The following is a 13,407-nucleotide window of genomic DNA, read 5'->3' on the forward strand; positions in this document are numbered from 1 at the left end:
ATTATGAGAGTATCTATTTTTTCATCTAACTTGCACTTTACAGGTAATTTACCTTGTCTTTCTTCCAAAGCAAATAAGTAGATTCACAAATCACACATTTATGGTCAAGAGTCCAAGAAAGGGGTCTGTGTTGATTTCTGTGGCAACTTGATGAAAAATGTGAAAGTGATGTGTACCAGTGAATTTTTTCTAAAATACAGCTGAAGGAATGTCTTTGAAAATTATATGTTGAAAGTGATTCCCCTATAAATACATCAGTAAAACTTTGTTAGTCATCCTTTAATAGCAAAGATATTCTCTTTATGATTCACAAATAGTGAGTTATTTTATACTTTTAAAATTCTGTGATTATAATTTTGTTATTAAGATGTTTTTCTATTTGTGGAATTTGCCATTTAAAGCTGCTTAGTGTTGAGTCTTGTCCCCAAGAGCTCGTTTGAAAGTTGTGTTATGTCTTCTAACAGATTGGATCTCCTTTCAAATTAACTGCATTTACTAATGAGGAAAACATAACTTCTGTAAATTGTATGTTTAAGTAATATTTAATGTGTAAAAGACAAGAAGAAAATCAGTATTCCAGATACAGAAGGCTGGTTTCTACAGTTGGCAATGGTACTTCAGTATCTGAAAGATGACTTGAAATGTGTACAGGCTTCTCTTGATTAAAAAGTTGCCCAAGTCTATCAGATTATCAAAGTGTTCCATTCAAAAAATGCTCATCGCTTGCTATTCCAGTAGAAAGCAGCAACCTTGTCACATAAACACAACAGGAGCTCTTGGAGATTTCAGGAAAAAGCGAGTAGAATGAACTTTATTTATGGTGGAATAAATTTAGAAATAAAACTTTAAACTATTTGATTTTAGAGAACTGACTTGTGACTTGCAGAGATACCAATAGACAATTAAATTATAGAACGTGAAAACTGTACAGGCTTTTATTCTATTTTTAAATATTTACTCTGGCCATGCTGCACAGCTTGTGGGATCTTAGTTCCTCGACCAGGGATCGAACCCTGGCCCTCGGCAGCGAAAGCGCAGAGCCCTAACCACTGGACAGCCAGGGAATTCCCTGTAAAGGCTTTTAGAGATGATACAGCCAAACCTCTGTAACGAGGTGGAAATAGACCTAATTGGTTAGTTTGTGAGCCAAACATCACATCAGACTGGAGAAATGGTCCACGTGTGTGTTCCAAGTGGCAATTTATTCAATATTGAAAAAATTGTGTGCAGATCTCAAGTTGGTCTTATGTTTTATATTTATAATATATATATTTGTAACCATGCTGGAATGATTAATATTATATATAAATCATCTAGGAAAGTAAAGAACTTGATGATAACCTGGAATATAGGAAAGAAAATGTATAGGATGGCCACATATATTAGTGGTTAAGAGTGTGGTGTCTGATCGGAATCTTGGCTCCACTACTGTGGGACTTTGTGTTTTGGTTTCCTCGTCTAGAAAATGTAGGTAACAAGCGGCTGTCTGACTCAAAGGGTATAAGGATTACATGAGACAATCTGGATAAAGGATTAGTATAGTGCTGGGTATATAGTAAACTCTCAATAATTGTAAATTGCTGTTCTTGTTTTGTCAATATGTCAAAGAAAAGAGGACAGATTAAAAAGCATTTTCAGAAAAATGTCAAAATACGTCACTAGCACTTCAGGTCAATGGGACTGAATTGGACCCCCTATGAAAAGGTGGAGGGGATCAAATGACGTAGACCGCCTTAGCAACAGGCCCCCAAAGAAGGTGAATTTCTGTACCCAATAGGCATCTGCGCTGCGGAGAAGGCAGCCAATGGATGATGGAAAGAGGAAGAGGGAGGACGCGCCAATTCTGCTGCCTGAGCCTCGGCCCAACAAAATGGCGGCGGCGGCGGCGTCGCTTTGTTTCCGCGGCTCCTGCGGAGGTGGAAGCGGTGGCGGCCTTTGAGCTGTGGGGAGAATCCAGCGCCAGCTGTAGTGACGACTAAGAGTCCAGTGCATTTCTATCGTAACTGGGCACCGGGGAGCGCAGAGTGGCGCCCTACGGTCGCTGAAGCCGACAAGGCGTTGAAGCGAAAACATGACTGCTGAGCCCATGAGGTAAAACACAACCCCGTCTCCCGGGTCCCAGTGGTTTCGGCCTACGCGCCTTCTGAGCCGGGTGTTTGGGAAAGCTTTGGCTTGGTGGGTTAGGCCTGTGTTTTGCTGAGCGGAAAGAGGCATCGTTTTCTCTTTAGGTGAGGAGGGTTTCGGGGTTTCGGCGGTAGGCTCCAACCGGGGTGGGGGTGGGGGGGCGCGGCCTGGCGTGTCGGGCGCTTTCTCCAGCCTCCCCGAACCGCGGAGCTTAGTTGGCCTCCTCTGTTTATTCTTTGGTGCTTGTGGAATTGAGATACTGAAGTGGGAGGCGGTTTTTGGTATCCCGGTCTTTCTTCCTAATCTTTGGGCCTAGAGCCTGCGCGGGGAAGAAGGGGGGGCGGTGAGGGGTGGGAAGAGGGGGAGGGGCGGTCGGGAGGATGTGAGATCCCGGGACGACTTAGTGGCGTTTGGACTGCTGAAGACGGGAAGTACCCTGGCCTTGCGGAATTTTTTTTTTTTTTCAGCAGCCACTGGGGACAAGCCCATTTTGTGGGGTGAACGGGTGGGTCTTGCCAGTATTCCTTCTCTACTCCAGACCCTGAGGGGTATCCTTGGATTTACCTCTAGGCAAAGGGATACTAACGCAGGGTTTTGCTTCCAGAGGACCCCAGTATACTACTTTTTGTGTAGTCCAGCTTTAATGGGTGGTAAGGCAGTCCTTAGATGTTTTTCCACTTTATGGGCAAATTTTGAGCAAAAGTAATTAGACCTTATTTTTGTTTATTTATTTATATATTCCAAGAGGGGTGGGGAGCACGTTAACGTGGGTTGATGGGAAGTAAGATCTATTGCAAGGAAGCAGTGCCTGGCAGGCCACCTCTTACCAATCAAGCACGTTTATATTAGGTTGAGGCTGCTTTTCTCTTGTGCTTCTGATTTGCCTCTTGATAGTGTCTAAAAATAATGGGTTGTTAATATGAAATGTATACCACTTTTACACAGGTGGCTGGCTTGCTTTTCAGACAGTTTGACATTTCATCCCTTGTGAATTAAGTAATTTTTCTGCTCTGAGATGTATCCTTGGCGCCTAGTGGCAAAGTGAAAATACAGGGATCATAGATCAGAATTGCATTCGTAGTTGGCAAAATATGCCTTTGAGTAACTATTAGGATGTTGTATATATATATGTGTGTGTGTGTGTGTATATATATGTGTGTGTGTGTATATATATATATATATACACACACACACATCATCTTAATAGTATATAGGTATATATGTTTTTAGAGCACTTTACCTAGTGTATAGAATTTGGGAATGAACCTGTGATACTTATTGTGCCTATTTTTCTGCATTAACAAGCAGTAGATGGAAGATGTTTTCCTTCCTTTGAGGAAAAAAATGCACTTTGGTTCTTAGATTATAGATCCCTAGTTGTGTAAGGATTGTGGCCTTGGTTTTTGAATTTGTGTTAATTGGTCAAAGTGCAATAAGCCTTTACGTAAGGGGTATTGGGCACATAAGAGGTACCCAGTACAACTTGTTGGTTAGTTATTATCAGTTGCCCATGTTCCTGTACATGAAGGGTGTACCTTACAGTTAAATATGACCTCTAGATTTTACTAAATCTCACAAAGTCTGCCTCTAAAACTGTAGCTTGAACTTGGATTTTCTCTCTTTCTTTAGGGTGAGCAAATTAATTATGTATAGACTTTCTGAGTAGAATTATTCATTTTATGCCAGGGTCAGTTTTCCTTATGGGCCTTGAATTTTTGTTGATCTTAGTGGTAAGAGTAATAATCATAACTAAAACTGAGTGCTTACTGTTGACCTTTACCTGTGTAATCGTGATTAATTCTCAGAACAACTCTATGGGTAGGTACTTGGTGTTCCCCTTTTTACAGATAAGGAGGAAACTGAGGCATAGAGAGATCAAAGAACTTGATCAAAGTTATATAGTTTGTAATTGGTGGAGCTGGAATTGAACCCAGACTTGACTCCAGAGCTTATGTTCTTAACCACAGGCATTAATATCTCCTTGAGCTGCCAGATATAATGTGATTATGACCATTTAGCTCAAGTATTACAATGGAAGAAGTTCATGTTAGCTACTATTGTCATTTGTTGTAGGTCTTTTGAGTTTGTAGGTGTTTATAATATTTTGTCTTTTATGTTCATATGAGATAGTAAGATAACTGAAGCATTTAATTCCAGGAGAATCTTAAGCTATGTGAAAACCCCCTTGCAAAGAACACATGTATAAATGTAAAGAATTAATTTTAAAAAGTGTGATGCTGATTATTTACTATGAAAGTGCTCCAAGTGGGTGTTCAGAAGAGCTGTCTCAATCTGAAGTGTCATTCATCTCAAGCCATAATTGTAGTTAAAGGATAATCTGACAGGTAATGTTTGAGTGAGTTGAACCCACAATACCAAATCACTCTTGATTCTCTTCTAATGTGAGGCAGAAATAATATGAACAATTCTATGAATTGTCATTAATTTTATTTTACACAATTGTTCCAGATTTTTTCTTTATCAGATCTTCTGTCCAGCACTTAAAAATAGGAGCAAAGATTAGTTTCTAATTTTTACTTACATTTATAAAAAAAGAACATTCCTAGGATTCTGTGGTTAAAAAAAATAGCCAAAAGGCAAGAGGGAGGAAAATAAATTGATGATTTGGCTAAATCATACAGTTGGCTCTGTGTTCCTCCACCCAGTACCGAGGATTTCAATCTGTGGTTGGTTGAATCCGAGGATGCGGAACTGCGGATACAGAGGGCTGACTGTGGGACTTGAGCATCTTCAGATTTTGGTATCTGTGGTAGGTCCTGGAACCAACTCCCCTCAGATACCGAGGGACAAATATACACTGAAAAATCAGTGGCTCAGTTTTCAAAGGTTTTGTTATTGTTTTTAAAGAGTTTTTTGTTATTTGTTTTGTTTTAAATAAGATTATTTCTTCAGTTTTTTTGGCCTGAAAGATCAGCCTCTGATTGACAGATAAACTTTCATTTATTTTTATATAAAGATCTTGGAGATTTGATGGATCTTGTCATTCTAATCCTTATGGCAATTGATTACTTGAAAAGCTGAAAGCAATATAACCAGTTATTGGTCTTAACTTTTAAAAGGTAGAAGTGGTCTAACTTGAGAGATGTTGGGAAAATGTCTTAGAAAGTGTCTGTTATTGTGGTAGTTCACAATCAGTTGCATATTAACCTATTTTTGAAAAATGTTATCTGTGAAATATGTGCATTCCCACTGTGTGGAAAGTATTAAGCCAGGCCTGTGGCAGCAGAGTACATGCAAATTTTACAAAGGGTTTTGAAAATATTCAAATGCCAGCTGTTTCGTTATGTTATTGGTGGGGATGAAAAGAAAGACATTTGTGATTTTAATTGTGATCAGGCCAGTTCTCATTATTGACAACCCTTGGTATAGTTGACCATGAGCCTTCACTTTTTTTTTTTTTTTTTGAGCCTTCACTTTTATATTGTATTTCTAGAGATAAGATAAATGTAGTGCTTAAAGGTATTTGTATATAGATTTAGGTGTGTGAAATATTTTTTTCTGTAAGAAATTGTGTGTATTTATATGCCTGTTTCACTTTTGAAATCTGAATAAATTTACGGATTGTGTGACAGAATACAGGCAATTCTTGGGTTTACATGAAGTCTTTTCCCTCCAGAGCTTGAATGTTCTCTTGGACATTGGCAGAAGCTGTTAAAATGGGTTAAGCCATTGGAAAATAATGTATAGCTCTTCCTTTAGGAATGTTGAATATAGCAGGGCAGTAAAAGGAGTGTCTAAGTGGGATCTCTCTGTACATGTATCCTAATGCTTGTCTTTTTGGCCTAATAGCTGACATGCAGGATGATTAATCTCCATAGCTCTCCATCTGTAAAATAGGAGTAAGTTTAAAAGATACTGATAAAGCCAGCAGTTCTGGAGGAGATAACATGGTTATAACAGCAGTTCTTAAAATACAATAAACTAAAAGCTCTTTGGGGGTCTTTGTTAATTTTTAAGTGTTTTAGGAGTGTAAAGAGGTCCTGAGACTAGAAGTTTGAGAACTGCTGGTTGTAGAGGAATGAATGCTTAACTCGGAGCCAAACCTGGGTTTTCTAGTTACAGCTCTGTTGCTCAACTGATTGTTGTGGACAAATCATTCATCTTTCTAGGCCTCTGCTTTGTCATTTACAGAATGAACTTGTACTAGGACAAATCATTCATCTTTCTAGGCCTCTGCTTTGTCATTTACAGAATGAACTCGTACTAGATGGTCTACAAAGTTATTAAAAACATAATCCTGGTTATGTTAGTGTCAATCATTTTTTGACTTTGTTTGCCTTTTTGGGGGTAGGGAGAAGAAGTGATGAGGGAAAATTTCTTTATTCAATGTATGCATATCTTTTTTGCCTTAAAGCTTACATGGTTAGGATACAGGTGTTTTGTTGCTAATATAATCTCATATACTATCACACATTTATTAGGACGGAAACTTTGCTGGGAAGTTCGTTAATTATTGTGGCTCAGGATATGTTCTGTTTTGAAAAATTACTATATCCAGTGTATTTCTGCTCTTTTATGATTGGAGGTGATACTTCTGAAAAGACCTATATTCTAGCTGATTGTGATTTTTGCCCTGGGAAAAAAAGGTTCTGTGAATTTTGCTCCCTAGCCACTGTTTTCAGATCCTGTCTCTGAGACTTTGTCTCTGAGTTTTGGCTTGAAGTAGTCATTCTTGGTATCAGTAGTCCAGCTTTCTTGTGAACTGTTACATAAAATATTTGTTTAAGAAATTTATTGGTATGGTAGTGGTGTTCATGTGTATATACCCTATACTCCATATTTTGGAGGAATGCTCTATTAGTTGATCAAATACTTGAGTACCAACTAGGTGTCAGGCACTGTGCTAGCGTATGCAAAGGGTAAAAGACAAAATTCCTGCCTCCTTAAGGCATTCTTAATCTAAGGAGGGAAATAGTAAGTAAATAAGCAGTTACAAAGCAGTGCTAAAATGGAGGTATATTGGTTGTGCTAAAGATCAGAATGAATGAAAGCCTAATTTGGGGGATGTTTAGGAAAGTTTTGCAGAGGAGATGGTATCTGTATTGGGTATTGAAGGTAAGTTAGCAGTTAAGGGTTGGCTGTGAAAAAGGGCAGTCCCTGAGAGGGATTAGTATGGCTAAAAATTAGTCTTATTTTCCACACAGCAGAGGAAATAAGACATGTTCACAAATAAATTTGAAGCAGGATATAAAGTGCTACATGCTGTGTTGGGTAAAAAGTAACTTGCTGTGGGAGTTTAGAGTAGGAAGACATTTCTGATGGGGTCCAGGGAAGGCTTTATAGAGAGGTAGCATTTGAATGTGACCCTTGGAGGATGCATCTACTTTTTTTTTAAACATCTTTATTGGAGTATAATTGCTTTACAATGGTGTGTGAGTTTCTGCTGTACAACAAAGTGAAGACTGGGGGAGGATTTCAGATGTGAGTTATAGCAGCTTGAGCAAAGAAATGTTGTATATATATTAGTGTTTGCTAATTGAAAGGAGGTCAACTTAGAATTTTTAACTCAGTTCTTGGGAAAATATTGTATAACCATGTGCAATTAGTATTTTTTCCAGCTTTATTGAGATATAATTGACATATAGCATTGTGTAAGTTTAAGGTGTACAATGTGATGATTTGATATGTGTATATATTTTGAAATGACTGTCACAATAATTACCTTTTTTGTTATTGTTGTGGAGAGAACATTTAAGATCTACTCTCTAGCAACTTTCAAGGATATAATACAGTATTGTTAACTATAGTCACCATGCTGTATGCTGTACATCAGATCTTCAGAACTTATTTATCTTACAGTACAGTTCATATGTTAACTTTGATTGCTCGATGATCTTGTAAAAGCCACATGTGCCCTTGTGACTGAGCCTGATAAGTTTAATTCAGAAGAGCTGTCAAAAGCATAACCCATTTTCCTTGAAGATTGTGAAGAATTTAATGCACAGATTTTGAATGACTATGAGTGTTCAAAATGTACCATTAGTTTTCTTTATTTTGGTCATTTGTCAGTTGACTTTTGGGTGACATTTGATTTATAAAATCCAAAATCAAAAATAGTTTATTTTTGAGTAAAACTGGATTTATTTTGCATATTTGAATTATATCAGTTAGTTTTTGGTTTATTTGATAGAATTCTAAACTTAGTTCTGCTATAACACTTGTTTTGAAAAGTGAATTTGTTCCAACAAGATTGATGTATCGGGACAGTTTGAGCATAAGACAAAATTTGCATTTGCTTATTTAGGATTTTGTCTGCAAGTTCAGGGCTCAGCAAACTATGGCCACCAAACAGTGGCCTAGTTTTGTAAATAAAGTTTTGTTGGAACACACCCAAGCCCATTTGTTTACTTTGTCCTGTGGCTGCTTTTGTAGCACAATCTCAGAGTTGAATAGTTGGAACAGAGACCTAATGGCCCACAAAGCCTAAAATATTTACTCTCTGGCTCTTTATAGAAAGTTTGCCCTGGGTGAATGCAGGAAACTGCATCCAGCTGAACTGAGTTGCATTAAAATACATGCATATATAGGCACATACCTCAGATATCTACCACCTATCTCAGTTCACCCCTTGTGTTATGAGCCACACCCATCCACATCTATTGTTACAATTTTCCATCCGATTTCAGATAACCCTCCTTCCATCACTTCACAGTAATTCATGACCTGCAACCCTTCTGATGCCCACTTCCACAAGCAAACTTCAGGTCTCTTTCAAGGTAATGTGCCATATTTATTGTTGTACTTGTGTATTTCTTAATCACTTAATGTGTGTAAACTGTGTAAAATTGTGCTACCATTTCTATTAGGTTTCTGTCTTTTTAAAAAAAATGTGTCACTGATGAAGTTTTTTCAGTGTTGTGCTTCTAACCGTGTTTTTCTCGTGAATCCTATGGTGTTCATTGCACAATTTTGCATTACCTGGTGATTTTTAGGAACTCATGTTATATTATTGCAGAACTGACTGTAATTGTCATCTGCAAAACGTATTGATTCATTCACCAAACATTTCTTGGTCTGTGTGAAGACTAAATGAGTTAATGGACACAAAACACTTAGGTGAGTGTGACATAATAATTACTCAAATATTAGTTGTTACTAATTACTATTACCATGTGCCAAGAACTGTTCTAAGTACTGCTTAGGTGAACAAGACAAATTAAGGCTCCCCATGGAGCTTACATTATACCTTACACTATACTTTAAAAAACTAGTACTAATTTACATTTTGGCTAGTAACTGTGTTCCCCCCCAACAAAAAACAAGATGTTTTGGTGTTTTTATAAATGATACTTTAAAAATGTCTATCCATGAGACCTTCAAGATGGTGAAAGAATAAGAGGTGGAGATCACCTTCCTCCCCACAAATACATCAGAAATACATCTACATGTGGAAGAACTCCTACAGAACACCTACTGAACGCTGGCAGAAGACCTCAGACCTCCCAAGAGGCAAGAAACTCCCCATGTACCTGGGTAGGGCAAAAGAAAAAAAAAAATAGAGACAAAAGAATAAGGACATGACCTGCACCACTGGGAGGGAGCTGTGAAGGAGTAAAAGTTTCTACACACTAGGAAGCCCCTTCACTGGTGGAGACAGGGGGTGGTGGTGGGGAAGCTTTGAAGCCACAGGGGAGAGCTCAGCAACAGGGGGTGCAGAGGGTAAAGCGGAGAGATCCCTGCACAGAGGATCAGTGCTGACCAGGACTCACCAGCCCAAGAGGCTTGTCTGCTCCCCTGCCGGGGCGGGTGGGGGCTGGGAGCTGAGGCTCGGGCTTTGGAGGTCAGATCCCAGGGAGAGGACTGGGCTTGGCTGTGTGAACACAGCCTGAAGGGGGCTAGTGTACCACAGCTAGTTCAGAGGGATTCTGGGAAAAAGTCTGGAACTGCCGAAGATGCAAGAGACCATTGTTTCGGGGTGCACGACGAGGGGATTCAGAGAACCGCCTAAACGAACTCCAGAGACGGGCATGAGCCATGGCTATCAGACAGACACCAGAGATGGGCATGAAACGCTAAGGCTGCTGCTGCAGCCACCAAGAAGCCTGCGTGCAAGCACAGGTCACTATCCACAACTCCCCTCCAGGGAGCCTGTATAGCCTGCCACTGCCAGGGTCCTGTGATCCATGGACAACTTCCCCGGGAGAACACACGGTGTGCCTCACGTTGTTGCAACGTCACACTGCCCTCTGCCTCCGCAGGCTCACCCTGCATTCCATACCTCTCCCTTCCCTGGGCTTGAGTAAGCCAGAGCCCTCTAATCAACTGCTACTTTAACCCTGTCCTGTCTGAGCGAAGAACACATGCCCTCCGGCGACCTACTTGCAGAGGCGGGGCCAATCCAAAGCTGAACCCCTGGAGCTGTGCGAACAAAGAAGAGAAAGGGAAATCTCTCCCAGCAGCCTCAGAAGCAGTGGATTAAATCTCCACAATCAACTTGATATACCCTGCATCTGTGGAATACCGGAATAGACAACGAATCATCCCAAATTGAGGCAGTTGACATTGGGAGCAACAATATATATATATATATATATATTTTCATTTTTCTATTTTTGTGAGTGTGTATGTATATGCTTCTGTGTGTAATTTTGTCTGTATAGCTTTGCTTTTACCATTTGTCCTAGGGTTCTGTCTGCCCCCCCCATTTTTTTCTTTTTTAGTGTAGTTTTTAGCGCTTCTTATCATTGGTGGATTTTTTTTTTGGTTTAGTTGCTCTCTTCTTTTTTTCATTTAAATTTTTAATAATTATTTTTTATTTTAAATTTTAATAACTTTATTTTATTTTATTTTTCTTTCTTTCTTTCTTTTTTTCTCCCTTTTATTCTGAGCCATGTGGAGGACAGGATCTTGGTCCTCTGGCCGGGTTTCAGGCCTGTGCCTCTGAGGTGGGAGAGCCGAGTTCAGGACATTGGTTCACTAGAGACCTCCCAGCACCATATAATATCAAATGGCAGAAATCTCCCAGAGATCTCCATTTCAACACCAGGACCCAGCTCCACTCAATAACTAGCAAACTACAGTACTAGACACCCTATTCCAAACAACTAGCAAGACAGAAACACAACCCCACCCACTAGCAGAAAGGCTGCCTAAAATCATAACAAGGTCATAGACACCCCAAAACAAACCACCGGATGCAGACCTGCCCACCAGAGAGGCAAGATCCAGCCTCATCCTCCAGAACACAGGCACCAGTCTCCTCCACCTGTCAGCCTACACAACCCACTGAATCAGCCTTAGCCACTGGGGACAGACACCCAAAACAACAGGAACTACAGACCTGCAGCCTGCGAAACGGAGACCCCAAACACAGTAAGATAAGATAAATAAGAAGACAGAGAAACACACAGCAGATGAAGGAGCAAGGTAAAAACCCACCACACCAAACAAATGAAGAGGAAATAGGCAGTCTACCTGAAAAAAGATTCAGAGTAATAATACTACAGATGATCGAAAATCTTGGAAATAGAATAGAGAAAATGCAGGAAACGTTTAACAAGGGCCTAGAAGAACTAAAGAGCAAACAAACAATGATGAACAACACAATAAGTGAAATTAAAAATTCTCCAGAAGGAATCAATAGCAGAATAACTGAGGCAGAAGAACGGATACGTGACCTGGAAGATAAAATAGTGGAAATAACTACTGCAGAGAGGAATAAAGAAGAAAGAATGAAAAGAATTAAGGACAGTCTCAGAGACCTGTGGGACAACATTAAACACAACAACATTCGAATTATAGGGGTCCCAGAAGAAGAAGAGAAAGAGAAAGGGACTGAGAAAATATTTGAAGAGATTATAGTTGAAAACTTACCTAATATGGGAAAAGAAATAGTCAAGTAGAGGAAGTGCAGAGTGTCCCATACAGGATAAATCCAAGGGGAAACACACCAAGACACATACTAATCAAACTATCAAAAATTAAATACACAGAAAAAGTATTAAAAGCAGCAAGGGAAAAACAACAAATAACATACAAGGGAATGCCCAAAAGGTTAACAGCTAATCTTTTAGCAGAAACTCTGCAAGTCAGAAGGGAGTGGTAGGACATATTTAAAGCGATGAGAGGGAAAAACCTACAACCAAGACTACTTTATCCAGCAAGTATCTCATTCAGTTTCGACAAAGAAATTAAAACCTTTACAGACAGGCAAAAGCTAAGAGAATTCAGCACCACCAAACCAGCTTTACAACAAATGCCAAAGGAACTTCCCTAGGCAGGAAACACAAGAGAAGGAAAAGACCGACAATAACAAGCCCCAAACAATTAAGAAAATGGTAATAGGAACATACATATCAATAATTACCTTAAATGTAAATGGATTAAATGCTCCAACCAAAAGACAGACTGGCTGAATGGATACAACAACAAGACCCCTATATATGCTGGCTAAAAGAGACCCACTTCAGACCTAGGGACACATACAGACTGAAAGTAAGGGGATAGAGAAAGATATTGCATGCAAATGGAAATCAAAAGAAAGCTGGAGTAGCAATTCTCATATCAGACAAAATAGAGTTTAAAATAAAGACTATTACAGGAGACAAAGAAGGACACTACATAATCATCAAGGGATCAATCCAAGAAGAAGATATAACAATTGTAAATATTTATGCACCCAACATAGGAGCACCTCAATACATAAGGCAAATGCTAACAGCCATAAAAGGGGAAATCAACAGTAACACAATCATAGTAGACTTTAACGCCCCACTTTCACCAATGGACAGATCATCCAAAATGAAAATAAATAAGGAAACAAGCTTTAAATGATACATTAAACAAGATGGACTTAATTGATATTTATAGGACATTCCATTCAAAAACAGCAGAATACAGTTTCTTCTCAAGAGCTCATGGAACATTCTCCAGGATAGATTATATCTTGGGTCAAAAATCAAGCTTTGGTAAATTTAAAAAAATTGAAATCATGTCAAGTATCTTTTCCAACCACAACACTATGAGGCTAGAGATCAATTACAGGAAAAAGTCTGTAAAAAGTACAAACACATGGAGGCTAAACAACACACTACTTAATAACCAAGAGATCACTGAAGAAATCAAATAGGAAATCAAAAAATACCTAGAAACAAATAAGAATGAAAACAGGACGACCCCAAACCTATGGGATGCAGCAAAAGTAGTCCTAAGAGGGAAGTTTATAGCAATACGGTCCTACCTTAAGAAACAAGAAGCATATTAAGTAAACAGCCAAACCTTATACCTAAAGCAATTAGAGAAAGACAACAAAAACCCCCCAAA

General features: G+C 39.1%; 1 protein-coding gene across 18 annotated transcripts in view; it reads left to right on the top strand.

The window, feature by feature from the left end:
• The first annotated feature begins 1,803 nt into the window (after window positions 1-1,803).
• The window catches only part of ATRX (ATRX chromatin remodeler), a 253,199-nt gene continuing 241,595 nt past the window's right edge, over window positions 1,804-13,407 (top strand). For 4 of the 18 annotated variants that reach the window (XM_059050734.2, XM_059050736.2, XM_059050742.2 and 1 more), the window contains exon 1: window positions 1,804-2,091. In XM_059050734.2, coding sequence (XP_058906717.1) covers window positions 2,072-2,091 — 20 coding nt within the window. In that variant the 5' untranslated portion in view covers window positions 1,804-2,071. The remainder of the gene's footprint in view (window positions 2,092-13,407) is intronic. The other 14 variants (XR_010838695.1, XM_059050733.2, XM_059050744.2 and 11 more) reach the window with 11 other exon arrangements.

Source organism: Kogia breviceps, chromosome X, assembly GCF_026419965.1.
Source record: "Kogia breviceps isolate mKogBre1 chromosome X, mKogBre1 haplotype 1, whole genome shotgun sequence".
NCBI classification, from domain to species: Eukaryota; Metazoa; Chordata; class Mammalia; order Artiodactyla; family Physeteridae; genus Kogia; species Kogia breviceps.